Source organism: Lathyrus oleraceus, chromosome 4 (genome assembly GCF_024323335.1).
Source record: "Lathyrus oleraceus cultivar Zhongwan6 chromosome 4, CAAS_Psat_ZW6_1.0, whole genome shotgun sequence".
NCBI lineage: Eukaryota > Viridiplantae > Streptophyta > Magnoliopsida > Fabales > Fabaceae > Lathyrus > Lathyrus oleraceus.
Window position 1 is genome coordinate 140,854,036 of NC_066582.1, and position 21,623 is coordinate 140,875,658.

Consider the following 21,623-nt stretch of genomic DNA (forward strand, 5'->3'; position numbering starts at 1 on the left):
GGTGGGAACGCGCTTCTGGACCGCTGGATAAGGCCACGTCATTTAATGAATTAGATCCAAGCGCTCCTGATTTTTCTTATTTTCTATTTTCTGTCTTAATTTCTTTTAATTCCTTTTATTTTCAAAAATTCATAACTATTTTATTTGAAGTCACAAAAATATGAGACCAATGGCAAAAAAATTCTTGAAAAATCTAGTTTCATAATCTAATTTTTAATTATTTTTGTGACTTCATTTATTAATTTTTGTGAATTATTTTGTTTTTAATTCATTTTAAATACTTTTTGATATCTGAAAATTCCAAAAATATTTTCTTAACACATATGGATCATGATAAGTCAATGAAAAATTGTCTCATCAATTTCTTAATTGATTTGAGATTTATTTGAGATTTTAATTCATTTGTGTTATTTTTATTTGTTTTTTTAACTGTTTTAAAATAGTTTCTGTTTTCAAAAATTGTTGAAAATTTTTGTCAAACCTTGTTTGACCATGTTAGACCTATGATGATTCAATTGGACTTGTTGAAGTTAATTTGAATTGAATTTGAGGTTTGACCATATTTTGTCCATTTTAACTTTGCATTTATTTTAAATTCCAAAAATACCAAAAAAATATGTGTGATTTGTTGACTTATAATCTTCATTTCTCTTCTGTTTTACATTGGTTGATGATAATTTGATTCATATTTTGATCATTGTGTTTTGATTACTTCATTTGAATTCTCTTTTTATTCATTTCATCTTCAACTCACTTCTTCTTTTTATTTTGGCCAATGAGTTAATGATTTGTGGTTGGTCTTGACATATGAGAGGCTTAACCTTCTTTGATCCAAATCAAACTCAACTTGATCCATGATCAAGTGAGTTGCTTTGTGTCCAAGATAGATTGCTTCTTGGTCAAGCAAAAAACCTAAAGTCCATACAAGGCTTTCCTTATTTTCTTTTGGCATGGCAAGTTGTAGGAGCTTGGCTTACTAGTCATGATCTCTAACTTGTGTTTATTTGCCTATAGTTTTATTGACCAGCCTCAGATAGGTGTGACTACTACATTAGTCCACTTACGATTGCTTAACATAGCGCTAAATTGTCTTATGACACACTAACATAACCATTAACTACTAACTTTAATTTGAGCATTTAATTTCTTGCAATTTACTTTAATTCAATTTACTTTCTTGCTCATTTATTCATATTGTTTTTCACTTTGCTCACTTGAGCTCATATTTTATGTTTTTGTCATTTTCCATTGTTCATTTAAGCTCATTATTGTATATAAATACATTGTTGCTTTGTGTTTGTTTTGTCTTTGTTTGTGTGAACCCAATGCAAAAAGGAGAAAAGACTTAGAATTAGGACCTTACCTATGCTTAAAGGAGTTCAAGAGCAACTAGGCCTCATGCCTTTAGAATGCTAAACTTGTTGAAGAGCAACTAGGCCTCATGCCTTTAGAATGCTAAATCTTAAAGTTGACTTCAAAGGACCCCTAATCCAAACTCATTCTTTGCCCATTCCTCTTATTGTGTTGTGAACTTTTTGATGTTTGTTCTTGTGTTACAGGGATTCCATCTTGAGATAGTAAGAAGGACCATTGTCATGAGTAGCCAAGTTAAGAGAGACAAGCCAATTGGAGATCCTAGGAGCTTGAATATAATATTTGTTTGATTGCTTGAGTGATTGCTAAGTCCAAAGGAAAGGAGCATCTTGAATCATCTTTATGATTTCAAGAAAAGTAACTGCAAGGGTTTTATCTCTTCTCTTATCTTTGCATGTTTAGGACTAGCCATTCTCTTCTTCTCTACACTCTAAACCAAGCCAAACTCATTTTGTGCAAACTTTGACATTGTTTTCAAATTAGAAACCTAGGCCTTATGCCTTTGATTTTTCAAACTCTTTTCATCAATACTCATTATGAATGAACCTTAAGTCAACTTTGACCTCATTTTGTAAATACTTTTAACTTGTAAATACAACTCACTTCAAGTTGTTTTTATGGTTCCAATGGCCACCTTTGTTAAAAACCTTTTTCATAAACATTAGCCATAGGTTTATCATAGTGGTTGATGTAAACCTCACTTTATCCTTAGTGATTGGACTATAAGTATTCCATACTTATTATAGGGTTAACCCCTCACTAGTATGTTGAAGCTCTCCTCACATGGTGGATTGTTGGTTTAGATTGAGTTTTCTCCCTTTGATAACAAAAGACCTTAAGGCTTTTGACAAATCAATTCACCAATATTTTGAGATTTTTACCCCGAACTACAAGGTTTTGATCCTACCTTTGTGATGGTACGTAGGCAATGGGTTTATCCATTCAAACAACAAATTTGTAAATATAATGTATAATCTCTTATCATCTCCCCAATCTTGTTTGCACAGATATTTTCACAAATACCAACCTACAACACACATTTGCAAAAAGGGCTCCCTGAGAGTACTAAGGATGTTTTGGGTGCTTAAAACCTTCCCATTTCATAACCAACCCCCTTACCCAGATCTCTAGCATTTTTATTAGTTTTTGATTTGATAAACTTCTTACTTGGTTTTTGTTCTCTTTTTAACCTTTCCTTTGAATAAATAAAAGTGCGGTGGCGACTCGAATTGTATGTTTACTTTTGGTTTAATCAATAAGCCATAAGGTAACGAATACCCCGCTACAGGAATTACCACATGTGGATGGTTTATCCTCATCCCATGATACTATCATTATCACTCATGAATGAGGAGTTGCCCCTCATGGAGAAGGAACCATCAATCAAAAGGAGGAAACCCCACTCATGAATACCTAAAACACTTTTATAACAGTAAAAAAAGTTGATGACAAAGGAAGAAATTCACCAATGAATGAAGATAAAAAAAGTAATATAAGACAAAGGTTGAATGAGCAACAACACTACCAATGAATGAAGATAACAAAATAATAAAACACAAAGGTTGAATGAACAACAACATTAGTGTAAGACTTTAGCAGAACTGTCAGAAACAACAAGAGTTTGGAAAAGATAAAAAGCCTAAAAAAACTCATGAGGCAAACAAATTCATAAAGCATAAGAAAATAAAATAATAAAGAAGAAATATTCCTTTATATAATTAAAACGATCAAGATGGATAAGGCAAATAGGCCAGATCCAACAACTAACACACGAGGACTTAAAGGGTCATCAAAAGACCAACATACGAGCACCACATAACAATACCAAAAATTTCACTCCTAAAATGTAATCATCACACATCAAGTTTCGCAAAGACCACTGAATGTGCACCTCAACACATGACCTCTAGACCTAGAGCTAAAAATTATGTGGCAAAAAAGGGAATGCCAAGTGTAAAAGGTATGTTACAATACATCTCATCACCAAACAAGAACTACACTCAACCCTAAAAGCCTAAGTCATATTTAACCTCTTTTGAGGTTCATATAAACCAACCTTATGTGTCCTTGAAAGAATACTAGAAGTTTCTTATCCAACAACCTCCACAATCAATAGTCTGTGAAATATTAGTTTCTTTGTCCCCAATAGAACGTCTTTAACCACCGATTAGAGGGTCGTAACATTTGGATGGATATCACTTCTTGAACAGAGCGTCAAGAAATTTTTGATCCCCAACTTGATATTAAGAATCCCTTTACAGTAGTTACCTAGTTAACACTTAGTCTGTTGGAACAAAATTGTTCATATCCCTTGGGTTTTGATGATAACAAAGTACTTAAAGAACAATTGGGTATACTAACATATGTTCAACTATGCATGACCATAAGATTAAAATTTAACTCATAATTTACCATGATGAAAGCATACATGGATAAGCTAATAATCTCAAATTTTAAAGAATCAGAATCTGATGACTCTGAACGTGGTATTTCAGCTTCCGAAGGATCAGAAATTGAATATAGTATCTCTGCTTCTGGTGACAGCTCAAACTCTAAAGACCACAGCTAAAGGTGCCCAGCCTATGATATTTACTCTTTCTCCATATCATACCAATCTTGTCAACGCCAGACTTATGGAAAAATTCAACTATAGTTTCTTAGTGCAAGGCACAAGAAAAGTTTATGTGTCTTTTAAGTCTGCCATGAAACTAGCAGAAATATACCCGAACGCATCGCACACTCAAACATATAATATAGTCTCTATCAAACTTTATTTATTCCCGAAGGAAAAGGAAAACATCGATAAAACTTGGGAGAAAGAGATAACTGGGTAAGGAAGTCGGTTATGCAAGGGAAAGATATTAGCACCCCTAACATCTGTTGTACTCAATGAGAACCATTTTGAATGTTCTTGCTCGGATGGGTTTTATATCTAAAGGTTACTCGCGAAAGAATAAGGGGAAAGGAAAAAGAAATAAATAGGGTGTTCGATGAGGATTGGGGCCCTCATGCCTACGTATTCTTATAGTGCAATAAGGAATTCATAGCTCAGTAGTTCACAGAACTAATGATGGGAGGTGAAAAGAAGTTGTGATAAAGGTATGGTCTGAACCAAAGGATTATGTGAGTTGAACTCCAAAAAGAGATGAAAACTGAACCTAAGAGTAAAAATGGCATTAACCAATATGTGGGTAGCCAGAGTGTTCGCCACTATATACGGTATGTCCAAAAACAAAGAAAATTAAGTGTTTAGTTTCGTAGCACAAACAACTCTTGGTTCACAAGAAGACACTGAACGGAGCTCAAATAGATAATGTATTTGGCTCAAAGATAACAATATATCTCATGAAGTGAGTGATCTAATGATTAAAGGTAGATGATGGTTCATGAAAGATATGGATGGTGCCCTAAGGCATAAGAAAGAATAATTAGGATTATGCTCACCAAGGATTCGAAGCCTACGTATTCTCATCGTGCAATGATAAAGTCAGAGCACTCGTAGTTCGTGGAACCACAAGAATAAGGAGAGAGATTGACAGTTGTCATACCCCGATTTTGACCCTGAAATTTTTCATTTTTTTTTTATTTTTTTTATTTTTTTATTTGGCACTTGGCCTAAGGTTCATTTGCATACATTCATTCCCAAATCCATATTTATTTATTTTTATAAACATTGGTCATTATTTAGTTTTTCTTTATCATGGTGTTTTGATTATGAAATGGATTCTAAATATTTGACTCTTTTTTATTTTTTCGATTTTAATTTCAAATTAAGTCTAATTCCAAATTTCAATTTAATCTTAATTATATTTTTACTAATGATTCAAATTCTAATTGATTTTTAATATCCAAATAAATGTTAGAATTTGACATCAAAGTAATTTTAGCAAATTATAGATTAATTTGATTTTAATTGGTTTTATTTGGCTTTTTTTGATTTTTAATTGACATTTTGATTAGTCTCGGATTATTCCTAAAAAATCCATTTTATAACCAAACATAATCCATTTCATAATCCATTTCATATCCATTTCATGTCCAAAACCATTTAACCAATCCAATCCTAAACCATACCCAAATTCATTTTTTTAACCATAATCCATTTTTAAATCCAACCCATAATTCATTATCCAAAACATTTTCCATTTATCCAATTCATTTTTCATTAGTACATTTCATGATATTTTATATATCCTAATAAGACAAAATGAAGAAAAAAAACAATTGGAATTGATGAGCAGGATAACATGAGCCCACGATGGTAGCTGGTACGGTGCAAATGCAAGGAATGAAATGGAAAATGCATCATGACAATCCATGCATTTTTGTACATAACAGCATAACAAGGAAGTTTCCATAATAGAATTCATGCTAAATTCACATGATAGACTCATTTCAATAGCCAATTCAAAAAAACAACTGAGCAACCATTAGTTCAATCTTATTTTTATGACAGTATGCTGGTTTTGCCTAAATAGTTTCACAACACCCCAAAATGCCGCACGCCGGCGCCGAAAGCCACAACTTCAAACAGCTGCTACCAAACAACAACATGCCAAGCTGCTATACCAGAAGCATCACAAAAATGGCGGCATCACCGTAACCACAAAGGCTGAACCATTTCACAAATCCAGTTGCATAATGCATGACGGTAGACTGCATATGGCCTGTGATAATACCTGTAGAATCATATCAACCGTGTCATGGAATCTCGCGAAACATAAGGAAATGCTTTGTTGCAATGCAGTCGACCAATCAGATCATAAATCCATACTGCCAGTCAACATATGCTATGCACATTGATTATGAGCCTAAGGCTGCGGACAGTTGCGGAATGAGAGAAATTTTTACCTGTTGCAGACATGTGCTTAACCTCATATCCATAAGCACCAAGCAAACCGTGAAAGGTCTGATGCAAGACAGAATGTTAGCAAATAGCAAGCCAAGGTGAGCCATAAACCAGGATTCAAGACAAGTGATACCAAGTAAGGTAGGGCAGTCATGAGTTTCTATCAAGAGCATGAACAAGCTTACATACCATGAAGTACTAGAGCATAAGTTGTCGAATCCGACCAAGTCTAGGTCGTGAAGCGTGATACTTGCTGCAAGAAAGATAACAAATGCTTACACCCTTGCCTATCAGAGTAAAGTTGGACCTGTGGAATGGTTAAAACCATATACAGACGTGATGATAGTTGAACTTGGAAAAAGGGGAGTGAAAAGTCTGTTGGCTGTTCCAATTAGCTTTGTCAGTGAACATATTGAAATTCTAGAAGAAATTGATGTCGAATACAAAGAATTGGCTCTAGAATCTGGTATAGAAAAATGGGGCCGTGTTCCTGCTCTAGGATGCGAACCTTCCTTCATTTCTGATTTGGCAGATGCCGTGATTGAAAGTCTCCCATATGTTGGTGCCATGGCAGTTTCAAACGTCAATGCTCGACAGTCTTTGGTTCCGCTCGGCAGCGTAGAGGAGTTATTAGCAGCATATAACTCGACAGATATAATAATAAGAGATGCCTCTCCAGTAACTGTTATAACTTCAGAAGCCATCGAGTCTCATCTAACTAAGACAACAAAGGATATTTCCAAGGCAACAAAAGCACCTACAAAAGTAAAGAAAATGGGTGAGGATTTAAAGAGAAAGGCATTGACAGAAGCAACAAATTTTCAACAATCCAATGCTATTGAAATCACAAGGAAAATTTCAAACGAACCTTCCAGAAACTTTGTCTCCAAAACCGATATCCATCCATCTCCTTAGTGTTATCACAAAATGGAGTATATGCCAAAGGTCTTCTTTTTAAATCCATGTCATAGAATTCTCCCATGTCAGTCCTGATAATCTGATCACCATCCACAAAAATGACCTTCTCCAAGGAACAGATAAGCTCCCTTCAAAGAAAGAAAGTTGAGAATATTACTAAAGTTGCTGAAAAGCAATCTGGTTTGACAATAAGCCAACATCATTATATTTCACGCTATCAGTCTCGCAAAGTGACAAACCAGATAGTTTTGGAGATTAAGGATCAACTTATCTTTCAAGGAATGCTTTGCAGAAAATGAGACACATAGAGGGTTCACTGTTTGAGGCCAACTGTGCTTTCTTAGACTGCTCTGCCATGGCTGCTAAGCTCAATGCGTTGAATGATAACACCGAAGAACAAGTTTGTTCTCATCAACGAGAAGCAATCCATCTTGTTCATCTTGCTGCTAAGACAATGGCAGATGCTGCACAACAAACGACCAAAGTGATTAAAGGTGCCAAAGCAGTAGGCTAGGAAATACCAACTCAACCGAAACTGCTTTTGAGTTTTCACTAAAAATTTCACTGCAGTAATATCAGTAACCAGCCAAGCAGTAAGAATCCAAAAATCCCAATTTGGGATTAAGACAAAAGCGAGAAGGAAAAGCGTATGCTCAGTTTACCCGTTCCAATTCCAGGCATCAAAGAGAGCAATCAATTCTGAGCATCAAAAAGCGATTCTGGAAACTTTCTCCTTTCGAACCTTTGAGCATCAATCTGAAACCCTAATCAGAGGAGATAAATAGGAAGCAAAGCGAATTAGTAAAAGGGGGGGAGGCGCATCCACTATTCACAAAAAAAACCCTAGAGAAGAGGGGCGGCCGACGGTTCACAAGAAAAAAACTTTGGGGATAAGAGAAAAGCGGCGAATCCATAAAAATCCAGGAGGTGACGAACCTTAGGGGAAGCAACGAAATCGATCCGGGTGATTCTTGGGAGCTCAAGCAAAGCAGCTAAGGTGTCGATTCCGAAAGAGGAGGAAGAGAGAGAACCACATACTTGTCTATTCGCTTCCAAGGCATACCTGTAGCGGTGTATTCGTCGCTATATGATTTATCGATTAAATCATAAGCTAAGAGATACAATGAAATTTCGAGTCGCCACCGCACTTTTATTTATCCAAAGGACTGGCTAAAAAGCGAACAAAAGCCTAAGAAGTTTTACACGTAGAAAACTAATAAAAAGATCAGAGAGTCTGGGTAAGGGGTAAATTACGCAATGGGAAGGTGTTAGGCACCCACTACGTCCTAGGTACTCCTAGGGAGCCCTTTTCACACTTGTTGTAAAAATTGTTATTTGTTATGACATAAAGATTGTGCAAACATGATTGGGATGATGAGAAAAGAATATACATTTTTTATTGGGTTATTGGGTTTGAACGGATGAACCCGCTGCCTACGTACCTTCCATCAAAGGTAAGGATCAAAACGCCGTAGTTCGGCTAAAAGATTTCCAAAAGTTGGTGGATTCAGTTTTAAACACAAGCACTGAGGCTTTTCATTATCAATGGGAGAACACTCGACCAAAAACAACATCCACCATGCGAGGATAGCTTCGACGTACTAGAGGGGTTAGCCCTGTTTGAAGTACGGAAGTCTTACTGTCGACTCACTAAGGATATGCAAGATTTACATCAACCACAAAGATAATTGAAACCTATGGCTAATGTGAAAAGATTAATGGACAAAGCCAAAACAAGTGAATGAGTGGAGTTAATTGATTGTGATCGTGAAAATGAAGTCAAAGTATGATTAAGATTGATTCAAATAAGTATTATGAAATGAAGTTTGAAAAAAGTCAAGGACTTGGGTCCAGGTTTTTAGTTAGAAAAACATGAAGATGTTTGCACAACACTTATGTCGAGTTTGAAAGTCAAGAGTGTGAAAAGTCTAGGACATAACGAATGATGAATGGATGGAGGATGGATTGTAAAACTTCTTAGAAGGTTCACTTCTTGAGATCATATAGCAGATGATTCAAGTGTGTCCTTTGGAATAGCAATGGATAATAACAAACAAACAAAGCAAAGAAAGGCGGATATCGGATGCCAATCAATGGTCTTATACCAATCTCCTAAAACAAAATGGGATATCAGAGGCCACTCAATGGTCTTACACTAATCTCCTCAAAAGAAAACAAGAATGAAATGTGGAAGTCAACTGCCAATCTATCTGGGCTTAGGTTAACTCCACAGTATGGTCCTAGGAAATCCAATGCCACATTACAGGGACTTACAATGGATCCTCACATACAAGAACAAAAGCAACAATATGATCACAGGAATGCAAATGCCAACTTACAGGGACTTATGATTGCAACCTCTCATACAAACAAATAAAACAAACTATGATCACAGGAAAGCAGATGCCAACTTACAGGGACTTATAACTGCAACCTCACATACAAATCAAACAGATCATATTATGATCACAGGACAACAGATGCCAACTTACAGGGACTTATAACTGTATCCTCACATACAAATCAAACAGATCAAATTATGATCACAGGACAACAGATGCCAACTTACAGGGACTTATAACTGTATCCTCACATACAAACAAAGCAACAGAAGATATGAGTGACCAATGAGGTCTTACACTCTATCCTTCCACATCATAGGAGCAAATGCCAAAGTAATGGACTTACAATTGTCCTCCATGGGCAAACAACAATAATAAAAGTCACACAGACAAATGATATGATCATGCACTAATGGCAATTGATGATGATAAATGCATAACATACAAGCAAGCAAGTGCATATGAAGCAATCAGTCAATCAATGAATATCAAACAGCACACTCTATAGCCAAAACAATGGGGGCTCACACAAGAGGGTTTGACTTTGAAAGTCCACTGTAATAGGTAAATGTCGCTCTTAACCTTGCCATTGAGAGGCTAAGGTGAAGCAGATGAAAAGGAGAATGAGGGGTGTGCCTCATTGCTTCTATCCCTGATCAGGGAGAGCATATATGAAAGTGTGGGAGTTCAGAAAGTAGGAACTCTCTCCACATTATTGACTCGATTAGATCTTGGGTATTTATCTCAATGCTTCAACCATGTAATGGGAGCAAAGAGAGGACACACTGAATAGTGGGGGATAGATTACTTATCCCTACCTTCCACCAATTGCCTTACTTGAAGGACTTTTCCTGCTTGGGACAATATTAAACACACACAGGCATTGCCTCTTAAGGAGGACTTCAGACAGTTTGCCCGGTCAAATAACAGACCGGGTCTCCAGACTACATGAAGAAGAAAGGTTTATACCTCAAAGCAAATGCTAAATAGCAAAGCAAGCAACTAAAGCAACTAAAGTGTACCTGAAAAAGTCAAACTTATTAGTAAACAAGTCAACAGTTCAAAACAAAAGGAATGGATAAACAAAAGTCAACCATAAACAGAGGTGCCAAGGCACAAAGCCAAACTCATATGAGTCACACCTACAAAACAAGGGTTAGCACAATATATAATCCGACTCAATCAAATTTGAATGATCTTTGAGGCATTGGTGCTTAACCTGAAACAATAGCTCAATTGTAAGCTCAAAAGACCACTAGGACTAGCCTAGGGTCAAGGATGAAAGAAAAAGTCAAAACAGCAAAGAAAAGTCAACCAAAGTCAAGGTCAAACATTTAGTAAGCAATCATAATTGGGCCCACATTCAAATCATGCATTATTATCATTTCATGAACATTTGAAGTCAAAGTAAGGCAAATGAAAGCACAAAAAAGTCAACAGAATGACTTGCATCAAAAGTCAACCCAAACAATCTCAAAAATCATCAAATAAATCACATTCAATCCTAACATCTAGCATGACAAGCATGTCAAATTTCATGGCATTTGGATGAGAGGAAGGCAGTCAATAAAAATCATGAAGTCAAACCAAATTCAAGCATGCACAATGAAGGTCAACAAACATGGGTCAACTTCAAAAATTCATATCAAATTGAAAACAGATGAGAAATGAATGAGATTAACACCAATGCAAAGCTCAAGGAGTCTAGTTATCACATATGAAATTTCATGGTCATACAATAAGATTTGAGAATTTCACAAAAGATTTGGCAACATGTAGCACAAAAAGTCAACCATTGACTAGGCAGGGAAGAAAATTCACAATCAAATGGAAAACAGCATGATTAATTCCAGGAAAATTCATACACAAACTAGACATGTGATAGATGATTCATGCAAAATTTCAAGTGATTTGGAGGCCAGGAGATATGTGAACAAAAATCAAGAAAATGCACATCATTGGTGTGACACAAATTGTCACACCCTACTCCAAAAATTCACAACTAGCAAACCACAAATGATAAATGCACAATCTCTATATGGAAACAAAGGTCAATGAGTCTAGTTTCACCACAAAAAATTTCAAGCTCATTGGATACATCATGACAATTTCACAATTGAAATGGCAAAGGGTGTCAAATGTACATACATATCAAGAAAATTCATGCCAATTAAAATCCAGTCAACCAAAAATTAATTAAAAATCAAAATCAAATACTAGACACATTCATGAACATGATGGAAAAAGAATCAGAATTTTTGGAGTTGAAATGAATTAAAAATGAATTGTTGAAGTTGATGAACATTTGGAATGAACATGAACAAGATAACATGAAGTAATGGTCAACAAGGTCAGCGCAGTGGCAATTGTGTAATATTGAACTCACTTACTTAAACTGTGCGTTTTGGGTGAGTGTGAGGAAATGTTCTCATTGGCTCTCAGCCAATGGAACAGTGCACGGGCCAACCAACTCAAATTCTGGGTTTAACAAAACCCTAGGGTTTTAGCAGCCATGGTATTCATCAATCATTCAAACATCAATCATCAAAACATGAACAACAGCATCAACAAATAATCAAGGCCACGAAACATCATCATTAAGCAACATCAACCAGCATTAGAACAAGCATGCTCATGGGAAATTCTGGACAGCTGAAGGTTTAATAGCAGGGCATTTGCTCATCATGTTATTACCAACATCAAAACAACATTCAAACACCAACAGCCAAACAGCATGGCATTCATGGTGATGTTCACACAGCAAACAGACAACAGTAAGACCAAGCAAGTTTCTGGGCAGCTTAAGGTTTAATAGCAGGGCATTATCTTCATGTTCATCAACAAATCGAAATCAAACAACAACATGGAAACCACATGGCAACACACTCATGATGCTCATATAACAAACAGCAACCAACATACATGAGCTGGATTTCTAGAAAAATAACAGGGTTTATCATGGCAGCAACATTCATCACTCCATGCATTGAAATTTTCACATGCCCAGAACTTAAAGTCAAACATGCTAATAGCATCATCAAACATTAAACAAACTAAATCCAGCAATGGTCTTCACTGAATCAACAACAAATAAGCAACTCGATGGAAAATAGGTTTGAGCATGCAAAATAAAATCCAGATTTCTCCCTCATGTCACAACCATATCACATGAAACAAATTGCAGTGGAACAAGCAGTTAAAAAACCTATCTAAAACAACCCATAGTTTGGCAAATGGAAGAGGTCGAATACCTACTTGTTTTTGAAGAAAACTGATGTGCAGTGGTTATTTTGAGGATATAGCCTGAAACAGATGAAGATGATGGTCCCAAATGATGTATCCCAGAAGGAAATGAGCTCAAACTTGCTTGAATCGACTCTAGTTCCAAGCTGCCATAGGAGAGGTCTTTGGAAAACAGAAAATGATGAAGACTGGACAGATGATGAGTTGTGCTCGAAAGAGGTTCCAAAGGATGTCCAGATGAAGGAACAAAGTGGACAGGCTTAAGGTTTTTTGAGTTTTTTTGCAGAAAATTCCTTTATGCCAAAATGCAAGAATGAGAGGAAATGTTTTTTGCTATGGCTGTTGCGATTCTTTTTCTCTAGGGTTGTGAAAAATGAGCAGAAGGATGTTTATATTGTCTGTTTAGAGTTGTTAATCCAAATGATAAGTTGGTTTAACTCAAAATGAACCAAATGCTATTTTTGCTAATTGTGTACAAATGAATCATGGAGGTGCAAAGCTGGTCGAGTTGGGCTTGGAAAGGCTGCAGAAGGACCATTCAATTTGCTGTTTTTGGTTGTACATGAAAGGCTGTACCTTGCTTTGTTTACATGAAGCCATTTTGCAAAGTTTCCAATTTTGTACCTTATGCCAAAAATAGTGATATGATAATGGTATGTGCATGATTTTAGGCTTGGAGAAAGTCACAAATATGATTTAAAACATTTCCCAATTGGCCAAAGTGAGAAAAAGTGTTTAGATCAAAAAGTCAATGGTTGGTCAAACTTGATTTTTAAATGAAATAGGTCCAAAAATGCCATTTTGATTGGTAGGGTTTTGATGAATGAAATTTATATTTTTGGAAAGAGGAGGAAAAATGTGGTTTGTAGGAAAAAACCCCACCAAATTTGGCCTTATGGTTTGAGAGATATGGCTTGTTGAAGTTCACAAATTTCTGAAATTGAATTGATCATATCTTGACAACCACACATGGGATTTGAGAGTTCTTGGACTTTTTGAAAATGGGAGAACAAGATCTTCAACTTTCATGTTGGGCAAAAAATCATTTGGAGCTTGTATCATGATGTAAGTTTAAGATCAAGAAGTTTCCATTTTTGGCAGTTGAAATTACAGGTCCACTTTCTATTTCTGGAAATTTTCTGTTTAACTTGATTTTCTTCCATGATGAGGTTTGACATGATAGATGAGACTTATATAAACATGAATGAGCTTCTTCAGATCAATTCTATCCATCAAATCACTGATTAAATCCACAGTTGACCAAGTTTGACTTTTCTAGGGTTTTGGATGACTGAACCTCCTCTGATGAATTCCAAACCCTAATTCCTTGAGAACTTGATTTCAAATGATGTCCCAAGTCATATGAGCTCTTGATTATTGATCATGGTGCCCAAATTCTGCAAGAATGGCCACCATCCATTGTTTTGACTGACTGTTGACTGACTTTGACCTAATTGCTGATGATTGCTTCAACTGCAAGCAACAAGGTTAGACTGACAATATTTTTGTACTTTTTGGTTAGTAAACATATAAAAGGCAAAGATATACAAATGCAAAGTATGCTTGGTGATCAAGAAATCAACCCACAAGGCAACCAACCCACTAGGAGGAAAGCTAGGGCATGCAGTGATCCTTGAGGCCATGATATGATATGATATGGGCCATGAGGGATCTTAGGGCCCAAAATTGGGGTCTTACAGATGCCCCTATTTAAGGTCATTCTAGCCGGAGAAGTGAAGTTTAGAAATCTTCATCTCGACGCGGTAGAATGGGCTTAAATAACAGTAATGAGACAAATTTTGGTCCCTAAGAGACCTCATGATGCGAATGTATGTATGCAAAAGACACAAATTCTGTGGGGAATATGATTCACACAGAAGAAAAGACGATCCATCGGAGTAGTACACTCACCAGGAACAGAGACTCTAACAAGACTCTATGGGGATAATAAAAGAAAAAGAAATGTGTGAACGATACACGACTCCAAACTGGGGAAGATAAAACTGATATAACGTGAACAAAACACGACTCTGATTAGGAGAAAAAAAACAGAAAACAGACTGGAGAACTCACTGGGGAGTGAAGGACTCACACTGGGAAGAGAATTCCAAATGGAAAATAAATCCATTGGAAAGACACAAGCTGACTCCTGAGGAGAAGCGAAAGAAAACTCCACTGGGGAAGTAACAAAGGAATGAGATGTTACCGGTATAAGGGTAACAAAACAACAGGAAAATCTGACTCCACAGGGGGACCGAGGTCATAATAGGGAGCAGAAAGGAGGGAACACCAAGGATACCGGTTACTGGGTATATAATAGGTGACCGACCAAAGCGTGAATTGGATTTCACTTCCAAAACACTCATCATCCTGAAGAGAGCTAGAAAAGCAAACTTGTTTATAGGATGGACATTCAATTCCACAAGGAAGATGAATCTTACTCTGAGGGGGAAAACAACCAAAAGATTGACTCAAGAGTGAACGAGATATAATATCCATTACCGTCAGAACGTGGATAGAATACTCAGATGAGACATATTATTCATTACCGGCAGACCGTGAATAATATACTCGAAAGGAAAATTATCCTGAACCGGTTACTGGGTTGTTTATAGGATAAAATCCGAAGACGTGAATTGGTTTTCACTTCCAAAACACTCATCATCCGAAAGGAGGGCTTGAAAAAGCAAATCGACTTATAGGATGGACATTCGAATCCACAACGGGAAAACGAATCTTACTCAACTGGGGACACAAACCCAAAGAGTGCATGAGATATAATATCCATTACCGGCAGACCGTGGATAAGATACTCGCATGAGATATATTATCTATTACCGTCAGAACGTAGATAATAAACTCGCATGGTAAGAAACACCAGAGATACCGGTTACTGGGTATATAATAGGTGATCTACCGAAACGTGAATTGGATTTCACTTCCAAAACACTCATCATCCAAAACACAAACTGGTTAAAGGATGGATATTCGATTCTACAAAGAATACGAATCTTGCTCAGTTGGGGAAAATCGACAAAGGATTCCAACTAAAGAGCGCATGAGATATATTATTCATTACCGGCAGACCGTGAATAATACACTCGAAAGGAAAAGACACCAGAGATACCGGTTACTGGGTATATAAAAGGTGACTATCCAAAACAGAGAGACGATAGATACCAAGCATCCGGGTAAACGAAAGACAACTCAAAGGATAAATTGCAAGCATCCGGCAATTATCCAACAACAAGAATATTCGACTCCACAAAGGGAAATAGCGAATCTTACTCGACTGGGGAAACACAAAAAGGCTTCGACTGAAGAGTGCATGAAATATATTATTCATTACCGGCAGACCGTGAATAATATACTCGCATGGAAGATTATCCTTAACCGGTTACTGGGTTAATAAAGGATGAATCAACCGAAAAGAAAGACATCGGGATACCAAACTTGGTATATAATGATAACCAATCAAAAGGGGCAACAGACATTACCGACAAAAGGGTAAATGAAAGGCGATCTGCTGAGGATAAATTGCGAGCATCCGGCAATTATCCACAGAAGACTATCTGGGGATGCATTGATAAAGAATCAATGATCCGGGGGAACAAATCACGAGCATACGATGAAAGGACCCACTGGGGATAAAATTGCTAGCATACGGCAATTATCCACAAAAACTTGCTAGGGATATAAGTGCTGATCTGAGCAACTTATACAAGCAAAGGAAAATCAAAATCAAGAACTAGATGAAGATAACCACAAAATTAGGGTTTACATCTACCGAATACGGGGTAGAAGACCAATCAACTCCGCGTGGGGATAGAACAAATCACAAATCCGCACGGGAAACCAAAATAGGGTTTATAACAAACCACAAACTGCTGAAGCAGGAAAATAGGATTTACAACTACCGGGTAGCAGGTAGAAAACCAAAACTCTGGCTGGAGAATAAAAGGTGTATAACCACAAATTCTGTCAAGAAAGCCAGGAAAGATAGGACTTATAACTACCGGTTATGAGGGTAGAGGCCCAAAATACATTCCGCTGGGGAACAACCCACTGGGAAGCACAAGATATCTGACAAATAGCCAATTCGGGAATGATCCGAAAAGACGGACTGAATCAAGACACGTCCTAATGAGGATGTAACTCAAATAGGAAAATCCATCCCAATATATGTGTTGGGAGGAAACGGAAGAAACCGTCATCCACGAGGGTATATCTCAGTGGGGAACTGCAGAAGGAAAGACAACATTTTCTGCTTATGGGGCTGACTCTATATGGAGAGATTTATAACACCCGACATCTGCTTGGGGAGATCTGTAAAGAGATCTATATCACCATAGCAGGAGACACGACAAACAAAAGATATATGGCAAGAAATGCAACATGAATATCTGAATGTTTATGAATATGCATGAATATGCGTGATTTATGTTTGATGAATGCTGACAAAACAGACAATTCTAACACAAACAGGTTCAGGAACCAAACGTCCGGTATTATACTTCCAGGGGAAAAACCAATTGGAGAGCCAATCTGCGGAGATCTATATGCTGAGAAGCGAAGATCTGCAAGTACTGCTGAAGAAGCAGAGAATCAGAGATATCAGGAAACAACCCAACCAGGGTACAGAAAGTCACAACGGGCAAAACAGCCACCAAGACAAATCTGTAGGGGAACAAGAGAAATTCCAAAGTATCTGCAAGGGATCCCAGTGTTAACTGAGAAACAAAGGGTGCGTTACACAAGCACAAACACGAACTGCTGTAGAAGCAAATCCACATAACTCCGCTGGGGAACAACCCACTGAGGGAGAAAGATATCATCCAGATAGAATCTAACTGCGTAAGCAACTCTACTGGGGAAAACTGTCGGCTACTCTCTTGGGGATCAAACCACTGAGGGAGGATAGATCAAACAAATAGATTCTGCAACGAACCACTCCACTTGGGGAGAATATACATAGCAAACTGATCACAACAAGTAGATCCTGCAATATAAGCTACTCTACTGGGGATCACAAACAATCAGGAAATTAATCCGTTCACTGGAGGCTAGAGCCATCATCCGACCATACTGGGGATTGAAGAAGTATTCAACGGGCGAAACTGCCGCAACAAACATTCCGCAGACTACGCTGAGGAAAAGATAGTTGAAAAACTGGGATGTCAACCCAATCAACCACTGAGTAGGAAAATAAATCCTGCTCTGCTGGAAAGAATAACTCTGATGGAGAGATAGCAACAATTCCGCAGACGACTTCGCCGGGAAAGGGTAAAGTACTGGGTATCAAACCACTGACTTACCGAGTTTTCAAAAAAGAAAGCGATCGTGCTGAGGAAACAGACAAATCCTGCTGGCACACTGCATGGGGAAAAGTGGTAACAACTCCACTTGCAACCCTGGTGGGGATATTAACAACAGTTTTACTCATGACTCCGATGGGGATATCAATAACAGCTATACTCGCGACTCGGAGGGGAATACCAATCAATGGCTATGCTCATGACTGTGCTGAGGAGACAAATAAAGTCTGGGGCATACGACCCACTGGAGAGAGTGACGGGGCACCCGGATGACAAACCATCAACCGCCGAAACTCACGAGAAAACACCCATGCTAGGGGAATACTGCTGCTGGAGAAAACAAGGTCCTCAACAACACTCTGCTTGCGATTGTACTGGGGAACAACCCCAACAAAGATCTGAAGAAAGAAGATACAACCAAGCCAAGAATACGAACGAATGTCTTACCTGTTGGGAATCATGTCACCCTCGGGAGAGCACTGAGATATTCTTGAGTATCCTTTCAATCTTGTGAATGTTCACTTTGTTTAAAACAAAAATTTTGAAAAATTGATTTGTTTAAAACAATGACATTTTATCAATTTAAAACATGCAAAACATTTGTTGAATTGAAACAAATAAGAGTGCAAATAATTGGATAAAAAGCTCAAATTGATTTGATAGAATGGTAGTCTGCAAATGGCAAGACTCCATAGATCTGTACAAATTTGAAATTAGTGATATATATTGGAAGAGGGCTACATTGAACATAATGATCCTTTCTCTACCAATTTGAATTTCGATGTATCCGAAGCTTCAGTTGACGACGAATCGAGAATCTCCTGACGAAATGACGACTGATGAAACAGAAAGTCTTGTCAGAATGCAGTTACTTGCCAAATCCCTAATTTTTGCCTAGATTGCCCCAGAGTGAGGTACTCAATCTAGCGGGATGCAAATATATCTTTTTTTTCAAGTCTCTAATTTTTGCCTGGATTACCCTTGCGGGTTCTCCACCGAGACGCTCATTTTTGCCTAAGCCGCCCTTTCGGGTTTTCAACTTAGCGAGCTATTCTGTTTTTTCATTCTTTTTTTCATTTGCATATACTTTTTTTTCTAGGCAAAGTATCTCTTAACTGCATCTGAATTCACAGGACGAGTGAAATCCTCCCCATCCATTGTTGTAAGCATCAAAGCACCGCCTGAAAAGGCTCTCTTAACAACATATGGACCCTCGTAGTTTGGAGTCCACTTGCCCCTGGAATCGGGCGCGAAAGACAAAACTTTCTTGAGCACGAGGTCACCTTCTCTGAACACGCGAGGCTTGACCTTCTTGTCGAATGCTTTCTTCATTCTTTGCTGATACAACTGACCATGGCACATGGCAGTTAAACGCTTCTCTTCAATTAAATTCAGTTGGTCATAACGACTCTGAATCCATTCAGCATCAGTCAACTTGGCTTCCATCAAGACTCGCATTGATGGGATCTCCACCTCTACTGGGAGAACGGCTTCCATGCCATAAACAAGAGAGAAAAGGGTTGCCCCTGTTGAAGTGCGTACAGACGTACGGTATCCATGCAAAGCAAATGGCAGCATCTCATGCCAATCTTTGTACGTGACAGTCATCTTCTGGATGATTCTCTTGATATTCTTATTAGCAGCTTCAACAGCCCCATTCATCTTAGGTCGGTAAGGAGAGGAGTTATGGTGTGCAATCTTGAATTCAACGCACAACTCATCCATCATCTTATTATTCAGATTGGATCCATTATCAGTAATAATCCTCTCTGGCACACCATAACGGCAAATCAGCTGGTTCTTGATAAACTTCATAACCACCTGTCTGGTTACATTCGCGTACGAAGCGGCTTCAACCCATTTGGTGAAGTAATCAATTGCTACGAGAATAAAACGATGTCCATTGGACGCTTTCGGCTCAATCATGCCGATCATGTCGATTCCCCACATAGAGAAAGGCCATGGTGATGAAATCACATTCAGGAGTGTCGGAGGAATATGAATCTTATCCGCATAAATTTGACACTTGTGACATTTCTTCACATACTTGCAACAGTCAGACTCCATTGTCAGCCAATAGTAGCCTGCTCTCAACATTTTCTTAGCCATGGCATGTCCATTGGAATGAGTACCAAATGAACCCTCATGGACCTCAGTCATCAACAGGTTTGCTTCGTGTCTATCCACGCATCTGAGCAAAACCATATCAAAATTTCTCTTATACAGCACTTCACCACTGAGGTAGAAACTGCCTGACAACCTTCTCAAAGTTTTCCTATCTTTCACAGATGCCCCAGGCGGGTAGACCTGGTTCTGGAGGAAATTCTTGATATCAAAATACCAAGGCTTGTCATCTTTTACTTCTTCGATTGCAAATATGTGAGCGGGTCTGTCCAAGCGCATCACAGTAATGCTGGGGACATCATTCCACCATCTGACAACTATCATAGAAGCAAGCGTAGCAAGGGCATCTGCCATCTGATTATCTTCTCGAGGAATATGATAAAATTCAACTTCTGTGAAGAAAGTTGAAATCCGTCTTGCATAATCTCTGTATGGAATGAGACTTGGTTGATTCGTCTCCCATTCACCCTTGATTTGATTGACAACCAAGGCTGAATCACCATAGACATCAAGATACTTGATCCTTAAGTCAATGCATTCTTCAAGTCCCATAATACAGGCTTCGTACTCCGCCATATTATTCGTGCATTTGAAAGTTAGCCTTGCTGTAAATGGAATGTGTGAACCTTGAGGATTAATGATTACTGCCCCAATTCCATTTCCATATTGATTAACAGCGCCATCAAACACCATCGTCCATCTGGAACCAGGTTCTGGACCTTCATCAAGTGTAGGCTCATCGCAATCTTTCATCTTCAAATACAGAATTTCCTCGTCTGGGAAGTCATACTGAACAGACTGATGATCTTCAATTGGCTGGTGCGCTAGATGGTCAACCAAGATACTACCTTTGATAGCTTTCTGAGCTCGATACTCGATATCATACTCAGACAACAACATCTGCCAACGGGCAATCCTCCCAGTTAAAGCAGGCTTCTCGAAGATATACTTAATTGGATCCATTCTGGATATCAACCAAGTTGTATGATTTATCATGTACTGGCGCAAACGCTTAGCAGCCCAAGCCAAAGCACAGCACGTCTTCTCAAGCATAGAGTACCGAGACTCACAATCAGTAAACTTCTTACTGAGATAGTAGATAGCAAACTCCTTCTTCCCTGATTCGTCTTGTTGACCGAGTACACAACCCATCGAGTCTTCAAGAACTGTCAAGTACATAATCAGAGGTCTTCCTTCTACAGGCGGAGACAAAATCGGAGGTTCGGACAGATAATCTTTGATACTGTCGAAAGCTTTCTGGCAATCCTCGGTCCAATCATGAGACTGATCTTTCCGGAGGAGCTTGAATATAGGCGCACATGTGGCAGTCATGTGGGATATAAATCTGGAAATGTAGTTCAAGCGGCCAAGAAAACCTCGGACTTGCTTCTCAGTTTTGGGTGCAGGCATCTCTTGTATTGCTTTGACCTTTGCAGGATCAACCTCAATACCTCTTTC

At 38.0% G+C, this 21,623-nt stretch overlaps 1 protein-coding gene across 1 annotated transcript in view; it reads left to right on the forward strand.

The window, feature by feature from the left end:
- The first annotated feature begins 6,298 nt into the window (after positions 1-6,298).
- LOC127136421 (ferrochelatase-2, chloroplastic) overlaps positions 6,299-21,623 on the forward strand; it is a 38,919-nt gene continuing 23,594 nt past the window's right edge. Inside the window, exons 1-2 of the mRNA XM_051062977.1 lie at positions 6,299-6,321; positions 6,466-6,530. Coding sequence (XP_050918934.1) covers positions 6,299-6,321; positions 6,466-6,530 — 88 coding nt within the window. The remainder of the gene's footprint in view (positions 6,322-6,465; positions 6,531-21,623) is intronic.